The sequence below is a fragment of the Vipera ursinii genome (assembly GCF_947247035.1).
Source record: "Vipera ursinii genome assembly, chromosome: 13".
In the NCBI taxonomy this organism is placed as follows: Eukaryota; Metazoa; Chordata; class Lepidosauria; order Squamata; family Viperidae; genus Vipera; species Vipera ursinii.
This window is the reverse complement of record NC_139526.1, coordinates 3,539,039-3,555,674: the sequence shown is the minus strand read 5'-3', so window position 1 is coordinate 3,555,674 and position 16,636 is coordinate 3,539,039. Positions and strand designations below refer to the sequence as shown.

The 16,636-nt window shown below is 44.6% G+C and overlaps 1 protein-coding gene across 1 annotated transcript in view; it reads right to left on the bottom strand.

Annotated features, from left to right (window-relative positions):
- The window catches only part of HAPSTR1 (HUWE1 associated protein modifying stress responses), a 30,101-nt gene extending 14,190 nt beyond the window's left edge, over nucleotides 1-15,911 (bottom strand). Inside the window, exons 1-3 of the mRNA XM_083372491.1 lie at nucleotides 15,458-15,911; nucleotides 14,744-14,824; nucleotides 5,558-5,833 (exon numbers count right to left, since the gene is read on the bottom strand). Of these exons, the coding sequence (XP_083228617.1) occupies nucleotides 5,558-5,833; nucleotides 14,744-14,824; nucleotides 15,458-15,734 (634 nt within the window). The 5' untranslated portion in view covers nucleotides 15,735-15,911. The remainder of the gene's footprint in view (nucleotides 1-5,557; nucleotides 5,834-14,743; nucleotides 14,825-15,457) is intronic.
- Between the last annotated feature and the right edge of the window lie 725 nt (nucleotides 15,912-16,636).

Below are 16,636 nucleotides of genomic sequence, written 5' to 3'. Positions count from 1 at the left end.
TTTGGAACATCTTACTACATTTAGCTAATTAACTTTTTTTTCTTTGATAGCCTGAGAGATCTAAGCTTGAAGCAACCTTGTCAGATGTCAGTTACTTAGAGCAGCCATTTCTGCATTTCAAAAATCCTATTTCTTTAGTTCTAGCAAACTTAAAAGAGAGAAATATAACTGAGGGCAATCTCAGATAGGCAACCTCAGACCTCAGGATGCAAGAAGTTCAGAAAACATCACTTTGAAGAGGACAACCCACAATGAGATCCTAAAACAGGCTGAATGTTTTTAAGATAAACTAGTACTTCCCCCCCCTCAGCACACGCGCACGCGCACACACACACACACACACACAGACAAAACCTTCAAAATCAGGACATTGTTATCCTACCTACTGAGGCTCTTATCCATCCAAAAATATGAAAAGCCCCATTTCTGCCCACCAGAAAGTTTCCTGGCCTTATATTTGCCACAGGAAACCAAGTCACACTCTCCTCTTCTAAGCCAAGAGGTTCAATCCCACAAAAACATTATACTAAATCCAAAGAAGATGAGCGACTGCTTGGACTTAGCATCTCTCACTGACTAAAAACTACAACAGGCACCATCAGGTTTTCCTACCAGGTCCTTTGGAAAGCCCTAGCCCAGGGGTAGGCCACCTCGGCTCTTTTATGACTCGTGGACTTCAACTCCCAGAATTCCTGAGCCAGCATGGCTCAGCTTGGAAACCTCTCCCTTTCCCTTCAGCGTGGCTGGCTCAGGAATTCTGGGAGTTGAAGTCCACGAGTCATAAAACAGCCAAGGTTGCCTACCCCTGCCCTAGGCAGACAGGTTTGTTGCAGCCCTTGACTGCTCTAGAATCTGGCACTGCAAGGCAAACCAACTCTGCAAAACGAGACCACGTCGAGCAATCAGTATTATCCTGCTGCCAAGAGTTGTGGTTGCAAATTCTGTAACATTGGTTAAGCACTTAGGGAAATTCTTCCTTTTATTGACCTGGAATACTATTTAACTTCAGCAATGAGGCCCAGCACTTATCTGCCAGGAAATATCTTCACCTTCTTGAAAAATATCCGATGTGATGTGATATAATACAGAGGCCCCCAACCCTTTGGCACCAGGGACCAGTTCTATGGAGAAAGGTTTTTTTGTGGATCGGAGGGGGGGTGGTTTTGCGTGCTGCCTGCATCCCCCAGATGGGGCTTTGCTTTCTTGCTTGTGCAGACTGGTTTCTGGCATGCTGCCTCCCGCTGCCAGTCCACAGACGGGGGTTGGGGACCCCTTATGTAATATTCTATTCTATTCTCTCTTCTTTATTCCTCTTTCTTCTTTATTCCTCTATCCTACTTTACTTTACTCTCCAGTTTAGTATCAAAAAATTGGTGGCATACACAGAGATTAAGAATTGGACTTTGATGAAGAGAATCCAAAAGCCTTCATTTCACTGGCTGAACACTTTTTTTCTATCTTCAAGGTGAAAACAACTTTTTCTTGATATATGAAGATACTGGTGATTTCATTACATTCTCATAAACAGGCTGAAATTCACACCTAATCTATAAAATGTCAAAGTCATTTGAAAAAGCTTCTTTACATTGAGCTTATAGAAAGACAAACCTCTGGCATCTCCCTAGCTAAAGGTTTCACAGAGGCTAAAGGACATCCTAAACAATTTCAAATTCCAGTTCTGTGCATTTGTCAGGCATTAAGAAGGTAACATTCACATCCAGAAATCAAAGCTAGGTGGTCATGGCTGGACTGCAGACTTTATGGGCAGCACCTGAATCAAAGTGTCTAGTTGCCACAACCAATGTTAGAGCAATACAGATATATAGCTGTTGGCCCGATATGCAGTGACCCTCTATTCGTCCACTGAAAATCCTGACACACAGGAGCATCCACGTCAACGCTGTAAACATCTTGTTACTTTAACTCCCTCGCCCCATGACAGGCAAGCAGACTTGTAAAACTTGAAAACTAAGCCAATACCAGCCTGCTCTGGATCACCCCAACCAGTCACCTGCCTAGCAAAAGTACCACCTTTCCTGCCTCACAGCAAGTCCCAAGAATCAGCGCCAGGCTTTGGCACTTTGACAAGTATGGATGTGGAAACTCAAGCATATGCCTTGTGAAGCTGGAGTACAAATCACACCTCTCTCCTCTGGCAGCTTCCCTGGCAAGAAGGGAGCAGAAACCTGAAGAGAACCAGGATATCCTCAGCCATTTTGATTACTTCCAATAGCAAAGCAATGTTCAAACCATTGGGGGCAAAATGCCATCTTGGCACTTAGAATAGATTTGTCCACCGAGCTAACAAGAGGAAAACAATCAGGGTTTTTGCACATGAGACAGTTTTCTAATCCCAATATGAGTTACATGCTTACCCACAGATTTAAACCAATTAAAAAGGTATCCAATTGCAATTTAAATTACTCCTGCTGCAGCATCGCTAGCTCACTGAGCAGGATTTAAAACCAGCAACTTATTGCGTTACAAATGAAATCTCCACCACAGGTTTGCTTGCAACACGGCAGGAGCAGCGTTAAAAAGGCTTCTACTTCACTTCCAGAGATCTGTGTCAGAAAATGCTACCTGACGATTTGGGGAATTCCCGGACACGTGACAGAAGGTGTATCTATGGGAGTGAGTTTGGATATGTTTTCCTATAAGGAATTACTTAGACTGGAAGGGAATAATTGGCAACTTAAATCATTAGATGAGTTAAAACAAGAAAACATAAGTTACTCTTGGTTTCAATACACCCAACTGAAAGCTAGGTGGAAGCTGGATCAGAAGGTTGGCATCACAATTACAGATGAAAACTTAGTAAAACAAATTAGAGATTTAAATTGTGCGCATATAAAGAGGATATATAATGTTTTAATTGAATTGGACTCGGAAACGGAATTAGTTAAAGATTGTATGATAAAGTGGGCACAAAACATACAGGAACCAGTTCCGTTGGATACTTGGGAGGTAATCTGGGTCAGAAGGTTGACTCAGCCTTCCATCCTTCCGAGGTAGGTAAAATGAGGACCCAGATTGTTGGGGGCAATAAGCTGACTTTGTAATAATGCCACTTGGGGGGGGCGAAAGCCCTAATAAGCAGGCATATACATAGAATGAAGGCTACTGCTAAGCACATTGGTTTGTGCTTAAATTGTAAGCTGCCCTGAGTCTTCGGACAAGGGCGGGATATAAATGGGATTAAAATAAAAAAATAAAAATAAAAAAATGTTAAATTTACTCAGGCTCAAAATTTAAGAGAAAATTTTTATAAAATGTTTTATAGATGGCATCTGGATCCCAAGAAGTTATCTAACATGTATCCTAATTTACAGTCTAAATGCTGGAGATATGGTAGTTTAGATGCCACCTATTTTCATATGTGGTGGACTTGTAGAAATATAAAAGCTTTTTGGATTAAAATTTGGTGGAACATTCAAAAGATTTTTAAGAGAAAGATAAAGTTTTCTCCACAATTGTTTTTATTGGGTATTGTTGTAGATTGTGATACTAAAGAAATCAATTTGATGCTGAACTTGATAAGAGCAGCACGGTTACTGGTGGGACAATATTGGAAGAAGGATAGTTTGCCTACTATAGAAGAATGGGTACTTAAGGTATCGAATCTTGCAGAAATGTCTAAGATTTCTGCTTATTTGAAGGATCACTCACAAGAAAGATATATTTCAGTTTGGAGGAGATGGATAGATTATATTCAGAATATGGGACTAAAAAGTTCCATTTAGCTTATGAGTAGATTTTAGATTGTTATTAATCTTAGTATTAGTATTTATATTTTTAAGTTATTATTATGTTTGTAATAATTTGAATGTATCTATGTTAAAGGGGAATTAAAGCACATTATGAATTTGGTTAATTTTATAATAGATAATCTTAGTTAGAATATGATTATTATATCTATAACCCTGTATTCAGCTCTGGGAAGGGGGGGGGAAGGGGGGTGGTTTGGGGTGGGTGGGTTTTGGGGATATGTATTGTAAAAAAATACCTGACATGCTTCTTCAGCAGCCTTCATCACAGCCATGGTCAAGAATTCTGAAACTTACAGTGCAGCAAAAGCTGCACTATACAAATAATGTTTCTTCCTAAAATTCTGTATTTTGTATTATCCATCAGTTCTGCATAATTTCCAAGCCAGATATTTAAATTCAGTATAGAGGTGGTCTTACAATTACCACTGAGACCAGAATCCCCACTGCTTGCAAGGCTAGGAGTCAAGCCCAATTTTACTTTTTATTGCCCCTGTTGTTAAGCAAACCACTTCAGCTGTGAAGAGAATCTGGCTTCCCCCATTGATTAAACAATAATAAAAACATCCACAAATTATGCACCCACTCTTTCAATTGCACCAGACTATCTTCTCAGTCTGGGTAGCTCCATCCAACTGCTGTGTTTTGAAAAGGAAATATCCAATTGAATATCTTGTTGCTTCAGAACAGAGGTGGAGAACTATGGCCCCTTTATGACTTGTGGACTTGAATTCCTGAGTCAGCACGGGCAGTTCATAAAATCATAAAGGGGCCATAGTTCCCTCACCCCTGCTTTATAAGAATGAAACGGTACCCCCTCAGCCAGAAAAAAAAATATTTTTCTTCTACCTGAAGGATTTTCTGAAGCAACCAAACAACTAATTGCCAACCTGGAGCAGTCTACAGTCATGTAAGCCATAAAGGCTCACAGATCACATTACCAAACAAACATGCCTGCTGCTTCCATGCTACATACAGCAAGATCAGCCTCCGAACACAATCTTATCAAACTACAGCTATTTCTCTTCCCCTCCAAAAAAAACCCTCCCTCTTTGGTAAAAACCCAAATGAAAGAAGACTGAAACCCGACCTAGAGGGCCACAGAAGCTGTGCTGTTCCACCAAACTTTCTTAAGCCCTCTTTCCAAGGTCCGGAAAGTTCAGCCCTAAAAGGTAGACCAGCTCAAGAAAGCAGCTCCCCAAGAAGTCTCTAGCTGTATGTTAGGCTAGGACTAGGTTAACCAACTGCTGCAAGTCTGTATGCATTTTACTTTCCCTCTCTCCCTCTGAGTCTGGGAGAAGCCAGACTCAGCTTCCTAATAGGTACGATGGCCTTTCCCAGGTCTTAAGCAATGTGTTGGCCCTTGTTTCCATAGCAGCGTCTGAAAATTCCCTTCAAGGCTCTCTCCACCACCCAGCTTTCTCCATCAAAACACTCGAGATAAACTGCTTTTCCTTCTGACTTAACCATGTTTCATTCGCCCTAGCCTATTATGCTCTATGAAACATCTGGTTTTTCAGAGCATTTGAGGTCACAAGAGGAAGGAACAACCCTGAGTCACCCCTGCAAGAAATGCACATCTGCAAGGAGTTCCCAGGCCTGGAAAGGAGAATCCATGAGCCCCACCTCAGTCACTAACATACCGAGAACCAGTTTGATGTTTTACTGTTTGTTCTCACTGGCCGTAAAAACATGAGCTATGAAATGGTCCTGAGATAGGCACGTGCTTCTTTTAAATATTTTTTTTAAAAAATGTGGCGGGGGGGAGGGGGGAGAGGGAGAACCATTACCATGAAGAGCTATGGCTTCCCGGAAGGGCTGCAAGTCCGTCTCGACCGAAGAACTAGTTTCTGTTGACGTCGCCCGGTTAGGGGATACTACAGACAGTCTTGGGGGAGGTCTAGAGTTCCGTGGAGGAGGCGCTTTCCCACACAGGAAACTGATTAAGTCTTCTCTGCGAATAGTTCTTCTGCGCTTTTTAACCCAAGCCAAGACATCCTTATTACGACGCTGATAGCCAATATGGATTCCTACATCAAAACTCCGTTGATGAGCATCCACACTTTCTGGAAGAAAAGAAATATGTGTTAGGAGTTGGCCCAAACACAGACAGCAGCAAGTTCAGATACAACTGGTCTTCTAGAAACAAAGGCAACTGCACTGCTGAGCTTCCCCCTGTGGACAGCGTGAATTAATGGAAGATAAATTAAAAACTGATTTATGAATTGCAATTATTTCTACCCTGTCTTCACCACTTGGGGGGGGGGAGAGAAAAGGGAAGGGAACCACACAAATTCTACCCAACAATCATAAATAAAAACACAATAAATGCATTTGCCAGCCCTATCTAAACTCAGATTGGAGCCATCTGCTAATATCAGATACCAGCTGTTATGACTACAGGTGGTCCTTAATTTATAACAATTGAGCCCAAAATTTCTGTTAAGGGAGACATTTGTTAAATGAGTTTGCATATGTAAGTATGTGCAAAATGGTGCATTTTTGAAAGCTGAATGCAACAAAATTTCCTTTTAATATATGCTGATTAGTGTACATTTCAAGTGACAATAAAGTTTTTATTCTATTCTATCCCACTTTTGCAACATGTTTTAAGTCTTTGGGGGGGAATGACAGGACATCCAGCACTGACTGAAAAGTTTCATGTGTCCACCTTCGATCATTTCGCCGAGACCTGAAGACCTGGCTCTTCGAGCTTTCCGGCCCAGGCTGAGTTTTAATTGGGGTTTTATATTTTTTCAGGGATTTAATTTAATCTTTTTAAATTGTTCTTAATTTTTGTATCGATGTTTTATATACCCTGTAAACCGCCCTGAGTCCTACGGGAAAGGGCAGTATATAAATTCAATAAAATTCAAATTCCATTTAGGTTGAATTCTTACACTTAGGTTGTAAAATGGGGAACAACTCACTAAACAACTGTCTTGATTAGCAACAGAAAATATGGGCTCAATTGTGGTCATAGATCAAGGGCTACCTTTATTTGATCAAGGTCAAAAGAGGTATGTTATCTTTAGTGACCCTTAATGCAGAGGTCCCCGACCTTTTGGACACCAGGGACCGGTTCCATGGAGAGAGGTTTTTCCATGGACGAAAGTGTGTGTGGTTTTGTGTGCTGCCTGCATCCCACGGATGGGGCTTTGCTTGTTTATGCAGACCGGTGGCTGGCATGCCACGGCCCAGTACCAGTCCACAGACCGGGGGTTGGAGACCACTGCCTTAATGGACTTTTGCTGATAAGGTTTTCAGGATTTGTTTATTAATAAGAGGCAGGATATGGGAAGAAGAGATTGCCTCTTATCTGCCATTTGCACACAATGGCCGGCCTGAACACAGACAAAATGTTCTGCCCACAAAGGGACAGTTTTGTGTTGATCATGTCACAAGTTCCAAGCATCAGTGCCTTGAGGATGGGAGAGGAGATCACCAGATGAGCAGATCTAGGGAAACAAAGTACAGATAGCCCTCAACCTACAACAATTCATATGGTGACCATTCCAAATTGCACTGAAAAAAATAACTTATGACTGGTTTTCACACTTACGACCATTGTAGCATCCCCATGATCATGTGATCAAAATTTAGATGCTTGGCAATTGACTCATACTTGTGACCATTGCGGTGTCCTAAGGTCATATGATCACCTTTTGCAACTTTTGACAAGCAAAGTCAATGGGGAAGCCAGATTCACTTAACAACCATGTTACTAACTTATCAATTGCAGTGATTCATTTAACAACTGTGGCAAGAAAGGTTTTAAAGTGGGGCAAAACTCACTTAACAAATGTCTCACTTAACAACAGAAAATTTAGGCTCAATTGTGGTCATAAGTCAAGGACTAACTGTACTGGAGAGATCTGGCACACAACCCATGTGGGTAAACCTTGCCCAATGCCCTGTAACACCATTCTCGATTTTATTTTGGCAAAAACTCAGAATATCCACTTTCAATCCTGCTAAATTACAATCCACCCAAATAGTTTGCTGAATTTACTGTATTTTTCCTACATTAGCCACATACCTATTTGTTTTTCTGCAAACACACTAATCTTTTGCATTTATTTTTGCCTTATGCCATGTAACAAAATTAATGTTGACTACGTTGAAATTTCTGGGAAAGCAGAACGTAACTGTCTCTCTCAGCCCAACTCACCTCAGGAGGAGGAGGGGGGAGTATTGTGTGGGAAGGAGCATTGTGTGTCTTTGCCACCTTGAGTTATTTATTAAAAAATAATAAAGGTGGGATATAAATAAATAAATGGGCTGTATGGCGGCTCAGTAGACACTGAGCTCCCATCCTCGCCCCAGCTCCTGCCCATCTAGCAGTTCAAAAGCATGCAAATGCAAGTAGATAAATAAGTACCACTTCGGTGGGGAGGAAATAGCACTGTGACATCATGCTGGCCACTTGACTACAGAAATGTCTTTGGACAGCACTGGATCAATGGCCTTGAAACAGATGAACGCCCAAGTTGGAAACAATTAGTGGAATAAAATCTGCAGGGGGACTCCTATAAATGAAGAAACAAAGCAACCTCCCCCAGCTTCAACCTGCCTAGATTTCCTGTGCTGGACAACTCTGACTACTTCCATCCACCAATGGGATGGCCAAGGACCCCAACCTTCTCTTGAAGAGATCTGCTCAAGCTGCCAAATGACAATGGCAGCATCAGATTTAAAAGAACTAGTCAAGCAATTCTTTAGTTCTTCAGTTCTTTGATTTGCCAAGAGGTTTGGGTGTAGGCAATACAGGTCCTGATGGGGGTGCGGGCAATACAAGAGGTAGGTGGAATAAGAGAAAAATATTTGCCCAACAAACGTGGCATTACACATTTCCCATACATTTTTTTAAAGATACTTTCTTTTAAATGCAATACCTATTGACATCAGCCATTCATAGCGACAACTTCACAAGTGACCAAATCTTACTCTAATGCTATCTTTCTATCAATGCTACAGGGACTGGTTCAACTCCCAAAAACTTGCAACATATAACAGACATCAAAAATGAAAAGGGAGAGAAGGGGAGACAAAAGCAGAGCACCGTTATTACTTCAGCTGGACATACTTAGCCAGAATACTATCTACCTTAAGAACCAAGTGGGTTTTCCAAGATGGTCTGCATCTGGAGGGAACAGGCGGGTGGCCTAGAGGCATTTCCATGCAAGGAAAGGAACACGGATGATGGCACAGCAACATGAGGAACCAAGCCAAGGACAGCGCTGAAAACAAGGCCAAGCTTGCTCAGAATCCAGAAGTGGAGTGTATGGCCATGCAAGTCAGTGGCACCTGACTTGCAAGGTTCTGGATGAGCATGAAGAAACAGCAACAATGTGAGAGGTTAGCAGGGAATGGATTGGAAGATCGGCTTTATTCTCTTTTATTAAGGGGTTTTTTTTGGTCCCACCTTATTTTTACGAATAACTCAAACATGCCAATTAATCCAGAATGGCCAATGGAGCTGCAGAGCCTTGCTAAGTGGGGAGGGAAGGTAGAGAACAACAGTGCTCTTTGACAAGAAATTATGAAAGGAAAAACAAGCCAGCAGGATTAAGAGTTATGACATATGGGGAGTGCAATCAAATGGATTTAAAATGGTAGAAAGGAAAACTGAATAAAGACTTTAGATCGGGCTGTTAACTCAAGGGAAGTTTCAGTGAAGTGAAGGTGATCAAAAATAGAGTCAGAAATTAGACTGCAATGAATTTAGAAGACAGTAGAATTGTTCCTCTTCCGGGTGGAAAAGTAGGATAAATTAATTAATCCACTTTTAGGTGAGGCAGCCATTTCTCAAGAGTATGGGAACTTTAATTCAAGTATTTGGCTACATAAGGCTGGTGAGGTTAACAACCTCATTTCTATTGCTGAATTAGACAATCAAGTCCAACAAAGCCCCAAATCTCCCTAAAGTAATATTTCTATCCAGCTTTATTCATCAGAAACAATCTATTCTACTGCCGATGCACAGCTATTAATACTTACACATCACATATTTGTACTGGACATCAGTATTTTTTCAACAAAAGATTGCACAAAGCAATTTTCTGTAGAACCTTGAAACTATAATCCACATGTTCAAACTGTACTTTCTATAACTACTCACCAACACTTTGTGCTCAAGAATGTCCTCTACACTGCAGCCTTAGCTGGTGGGAGTGAGCTAGCTTCCAAAATAGATTCTTGAGAATATGATACCACATTCCACAACATTAAGCGCAAGTAAAACTTACACTATTACGACAGTCAAATTATCACATGTTGCTTTGAACTGAAAACAAGTCTTTGACTTTGTTTTCAACAGACATTACTGAGACATTATGTAAATGAAGACTCAATCATCCAGGCCAATAGTATCTAAAAAGGTTAAATCATGGCAACTGGACCAAACCTTCAAACTTTAATACAGTTGCCATGATTTAATCATTTTAGATACTGGGATAATACCTAACCATGGGCATCTCCCTTTGACTGGGCTTACCCACCTATGCACAAATTATGTGACAACTCCTTCAGCTAATGCTATGCTTATAAAGAGAACATCTGTAATAAATGGTCAAATTGCATAATTTTGCAACAAATAGAAATTGGCCCAATTAAAAATGTTGCCAATCAGTTTTAGATCCTTAGTGTGCCAAGACCTACAACGCATTCCAAGTTCAAAAATTATAACAACCATTATTTTATCAAAGCGAGTTACAACATTATTAACTAATATAGTTGGTTGTAGATGTTCCTATTGTGATGAGCTAATAGTCATGTCCTTAGTTTGGTCCACAGTGGAACTCTTCTCCATAGGTGTTACTCAACTAGCTTCCCCTAGGCCTCAGTGAATCATTCTGATCCTCATGGGAGCTAAGTCAGACCAAGAAAGCAAACTGTTTAATTTAAAAAGCTCCAGGCCAAAACTTCAGTTCCTGAATACTTTTATCCAAGGACAGGATTGTTAAGAATTCATAAAGGTTGACAATTCTCATATGACTCTCATTATGTTACTATATAATGTGTATTGTATATACATAGTTAGCAGAAACATCTGTAACAAAACACAACCCTGCCATGAAACAAACTTACTGGCAGTTAATTTGATATTGTTCTGACTCTTAATTCATCTTTACAATGGTGATTTTTCTTTATTCAAGAACTTCAATTCTGATAGGGTGAAAGCAGACTTTTTGCCACAAATGCTGTTTGAAGTTCCACTGGAACATAAACCATCTTAGTGAGTCAACAGTAAATCCAGATCCAAAACCATTAAAGATAGATACCTTGCAAGCAGATCCACCTCACAGCTCATCCAACAAAAACTAAGAACAGTATCTCAAACATATGACTTTGGCTGTTCAGTTTTAGGCAGGTTATAGGAAGGAGCCAATAATGTAGTTTGAATTAAACAAGGATTGGGGAAACCCAAGTTCTGCTATCCAAGCTTTTGGGATGATTTTCAACCAGCCATCCTTTCAGCTAAACAAGCCATTATTAGGGGAGGAGGGAGCACTATATGGTTGCATCTTTCCCAGATGTAAGGTGGGATTGAAACTTAAGAGGGTGCCATAATAATTTCATCACTGCAAACATAATATTTGATCATCCATATCAGTTCACAGAAACAGGATCTACCAGTATCAGGACATTCACAATGTGGCATGTGGATTCTCAAAATTAAGTTAAAATTATATATACACACATATTCAAGTATACAGAAACCAAAAACAAGATAAGACATTTAGAAAAGAACATATTTGCTTTGATGCTCGTTCCTGGAGCGGGAGTCAATCTCATCCATGTAAGCTCTTTGGAATACTTACATTGCTCCATAAATTCTTCTCAAAATATATGTAAAGGTCAACTCTTTTTAAAGGTGAGAGAGCTTGGAGTGGAAGCTTTTAAAGCCTTCCACTGAAATGATTGCTATTGTAGAGATCACACAAGCTTTTTTTACACCTAAAAAAGTGAAGGTGACACAACTTTAAGCTAAGAAGCCTATTCCTTCTTTGCTAAGCGTAGTGCTGCCACATAAACACCTGAACAACACGCTCAAGTAAGACCAAAAGCCCACTGCGAGGGCCACATTCTGGTCCCACAAGGGCCAGTTAGATGACAACAGGGAGCATGTGCAATCTCTCATACCCATTGTTGCAGCAGCTAGGTTCACATGTCACATTAAGTCATAGACTATACAACCACTGTTCTTAAATTGGACTAAAATGACTCATTTCATATAATATGCCAATCTTCAAACAAGCCAATTACCACTTAGTTTGATGTATCAATCCATCGAGTTAAGTCCTTTTTACCTACCCTGACTTTGTCTCTCATAGAGAGACTTCTCCCATCACTAGATTCTAAGACCAAGGGAAGAAAAAAACTAATCTATACACTTTGATATCAGGACTGTACTAGCTATAGAGCAATTTATGCCCCAATGTCTCGCACAGTGGAATTTTCTAATTTTGCAGTTCTAAAATGTATTATAAATATAGGTAAGGTTGGAATACGCAGAAGACTCTGATTCTCCTCTTTACTTTCACAAGATTATAAAATGCAGCATCAGGAGACAGCATCCCTTGTGCTCCTTGCAAAACTAGATTACCAGTACATTCTTTCCCAGCTAATTCCATGCACTGCTTGGATTTCTAGCAAGAGGCACATGCACAGGGTGCTCACAACCCATCTGGCTTTGACCCAGCAACTGCCAAGCGATAAGCCACCAAAATGGCAGCTGGCACCAATTAGAGAAAGAGAGCTGACTAATACTATTGGCTGAGCTGGCAAATACCTCCCTCGATGACTAAAAGGTGGCTGTTTTCAGCACTACATTCCATTTGGCCACTTCAGATGGCATCATCTAATTACATCAACTGCTTGCTCTAAAGTAAGTTATTCACATGATATAGAAATGGTGAAGTCCAACAAAATATTACCTTTATTTACTGGGTCACCAAACTTGTTATCAAGGCAACACAGGCTTTAGCTGAGCTAGCATTTGCCAGTTAGTGCTGGTGTAGTTATTATGAGTAACTGGAAGCACTTTAGGATATCTAAGGTCAAGCCAGTAACATATTCTTGAGTCGGCTCTTTTCCTCCATGAGCTGAAAGGAATTTCTGAGCGCTCGTGGAGTTTTTAAAAGTGTGAACCACCTAAGAATAGTCCTTTTCCAGATACTTATGAATTAGTATAGAACTATAATATTTATAGAGCTGACAGTCTTTTCCTAGGCCATCAAAAATATTTTAATAGTTAAAGGACAGAAAAAAATGATTGATTGAAAGTTAACACAACATTTAAATCCAACAAATTTTCTCTCTCTCTACTCCAGAGTTAGAAATAAGTAGATTAGAAATAACAAGACATGAAGTAGGTAATGAAGTAGGTTCATTACCACTGGGGGGGAGGAAGAGGAGAGGAATGTTGGTTTATAGAGAAGGGATGCGTTGCAAATGGACAATTGGACAACTGGGCAGCCACTTGTCTGAAATGGTATAGGGCAGTGATGGCGAACCTTTTAGAGACCGATTGCCCAACTGCAACCCAAAACCAACTTATGTATCATTGGGTGCCGGGTGGGCATGGCCCACTGGGTGGGCGTGGCTGCAGTGGTAACCGCAGACTGGGTGGGAGTAAAAAGTTCAATCAATCAATTCCAACTTTGTGAGATCTTTTTTTCCCGCGAGAAGTTGAAATTGATTGATTGAACCTTTCTTATTGCACACGGTGGTGGAGGCCTAAAGCAAAAAGTTTTTATAAAACCCAGCTGAAGACATAGGACTGGGGCGACGGCGCATGTGCCCACAGAGAGGGCTCTGCGTGCCACCTGTTGCCATAGGTTCGCCACCATGGGTATAGGGTCTCCTGCTTGAGCAGGAGGTTGGACTAGAAGACCTCCCAAGGCCCCTTCCGGTTCTATTCTGAAAGATCTAACCTTATCTAAAAGTCAGCATAAATAGTACAAAGTCAGTATAAAAAGGTATCTCTAATATCAAACCATGCACAGCCAAACAATGAAGACAACCATTTTATTCCCTGAAAAACTACATTTTCCCCATGAAAAGCTAATTAAGCTTACCTAGAATTTCCTGAATATCCCAAAAATTCACCATTAAGATATTGATCAACTATTTTGTAGTATACAATGATACATGACATAGCACAATGAACTATAAATGTGGTTAATATTGCATGCTATGCACATAGGAGTAGAATCCATCAATTTAAATGTTACTTGAATATCCGAACCCCACACAAAATAGAAGTCCCAGCCTGAACCTGCCTTATTAAAGGTAGTTCATTCTAAGCTGCTTGACTGGCAGAAAAGGTGCTCTTGGTCCACCACAAAGGTTCTACAATTTTCTGCCAACTCTCAATTTCCAGAGACATCTCATAAAAGATTACTGAGGACCCTTAAGTGATCTTAATCCTTTCAGTGCCAGAAGTGCCCAGCGGCACTTGGCCTCGGGTGACTGAAGCCACGTGCAGATGTTGAAGTCTGCTGGCACCAAGCACGTCCAGTCTGGAGGAAGGCCAGGAAGGTCCCAAGCATCAAAACAGCCCTGACCGGTCCTTCCTCTCTCAGCAGCCGGCGGCACCCCAACATTCAGGCACCGGAGGCTGCCAAGGAGACACGGAAGGGTCACCTTCAAGAGCCGCTGGACCCTTCAGGGCAAGGGCCAGAGGGCAGCTTCCTTAGAAGCCCCTTCTAGGTGTTTCCTGGGACTCCCAGAATCCCCCCGAAGCAGTGGGCCGGGCTTCCCTGGGGGCTCCCCCCGCCCTGCTCCACCGGCAGCCCCAGGGCCAGGGCCCTCGGCCGAGCCTATTAGGAGCGGCAGCCGGGAAGAGCCACGAACTGCACCCCCCTCCAAGACCCAGGGGGCCCCTGCGGAGACGCCCGAGGCCTTCAGGGGACTCCTCAGACACGCCCAGGCCGCGCCCCCACCCCGGGTTCCCCCCCGGCCCCGCTCACCTTTGTAGAGGTTGGTGACGGCGGTGGCCGCGTTCTGGAAGGGCACCCAGAGGGAGAGGCCGGGCTGCTGGCACACGCGGTCTGCGGGGGGGAAGAGAGCAAAGGGGAGAAGTGAGCCTCGCGGTGGCCGCCCGTCCCCGTCCCCCCCCCCGAGGACCGGCCATGTTGCGCTTCGCCATTTTGTTCACCCGCCGCCGCCGGGACGGAAGCGCAGGAAATGGGAGGGCGGGGGGGGGAAGGGGCCAAGCGGGACGGAAGCCGCCTGGAAGCGCCCAAGTCGGCAGGGGTAGGGGGGGAAGGGAGCGGAATCCACCACTTGCCCCAATGGGTGGGGGGAGGGAGAGGAAGAAAGAGCCTTTAAAGGGGGACTCCGCGTCCCGCTCGTCGCCCCCCCCACCCGCCATTTTGTTGGTGGGAGGGGCCGAGGGCCCGGGCGAGCCCACCCTCCCTTACGGTCGGACGGAGGGGGGGCGGGCGAATCCATTCTGCCCCCCCCGGCAGCCGCTTCCTTCACCGACGGGGAGCGAAGAAAGAGAAGCGGCGGCGAAGATGCGGCCTTCCGCCATCTTGCGCGGGCGCCGGCGGGGGCACCGGGCCCGGCCTCGGACGACCACTCCCAAGATGGGTGGGGGGGGCGAGAGCCCCTTCCGCGGGGCCTCGCGCCCGGCGCGGACACGTGTCCGGGCATCCACACGTGCGGGCCCCTCCGCTCACCCTTGTAGAGCTGCGCCACGGCGGTGGCCGAGTTCTGGAAGAGGTGCCAGAGCTTCTGCTGCTTGGGCTCCGGCTGCGGGGTGGCGGCGGCGGCCGCCTCGTCGTCGTCCTGCAGTTCGGGCGGCAGCGGGCCGCCCCCGCCGCCGCCCAGGCCGCTGCCGTCGTCCCGCTCGGCCTCGGCCAGGCACTGCCGCTCCCACTGGCTGAACCAGTGCTCGGGCCCGTGCAGCTCCTGGATCTCGGCCTCGCCTTCCTCCTGCGCCGCTTGATCCTCCATCGCTCGCTCGCTCGCCCGCCCGCCCGTCCGGGCCGCCTCGCCGCGGCTCCGGCTACCTCCGTCCGGCCGCGCCCGGCAGCTGCGGCGACGCCATCAGGAAGAGCCGCTGCCGCCGCCGCATCCCCGGCCGCTGCCGCCGCCCACACTGAGCCCGAGACGCCGCCCCGAGCGCCCCAAAATGCCTCACCCGAACATGCTAGGGGGAGGGTACAGAAAACGACAACCCCACCCCGGCAGAGCCCGCCCCTTTTCCTTCGCCGGCGCCGCTGTCCAGCGATTCTTCGGCGCTTGCCGCACGCCCATTGGGCGGCTGACGCGCCCATCAATGTCATAAAGGAGGAGGCGGTGAGACGAGGCCATCAAGGTTGGTTACGCTAGCAAAATGGAAAGGAGGAAGACAGGTTGGGAACCGGGGGGGGGGGACGAGGGAAGAACCCTTCCGCGCAAGCGCAGGCGAGGAGACGGAGGGGGAAGGTGTGCGCGCGCATATCAGCCTCGCTGCGCCTCCGCGCACGCGCAGTTTCGCCTCCGTGTTCCTGATGTTGAGTTCGCCGGGCGTGGCTCAGCCTCACCGCTGTGGCCGCAATAAAACCCGGTTTGCAACGGTGGGTTGATGCAGCGGGTCAACCGGAGCCTGAAGAGGCCTCGGTGCTCCGTAGCGTCATGCGTGCGCCGCTTACATTCGTGTAGGAGACCATAGTTTAACCATGATGCGTAGATTAAACCATACAATGCAGGCTGTGCCATGTATGCTAAACTCTCCAGAAGCTAAAATCTGAATTTTGGTTTCGTCGACCCCCGGCCTGCTTTCTCAGCTCTGCTGACCCAGCAGTAAATGTCACGGCAGCGCTGCATGCCTGACTCCGTCGCGGTGCACTTTGACAAGGGGAAAGCCGACCAAG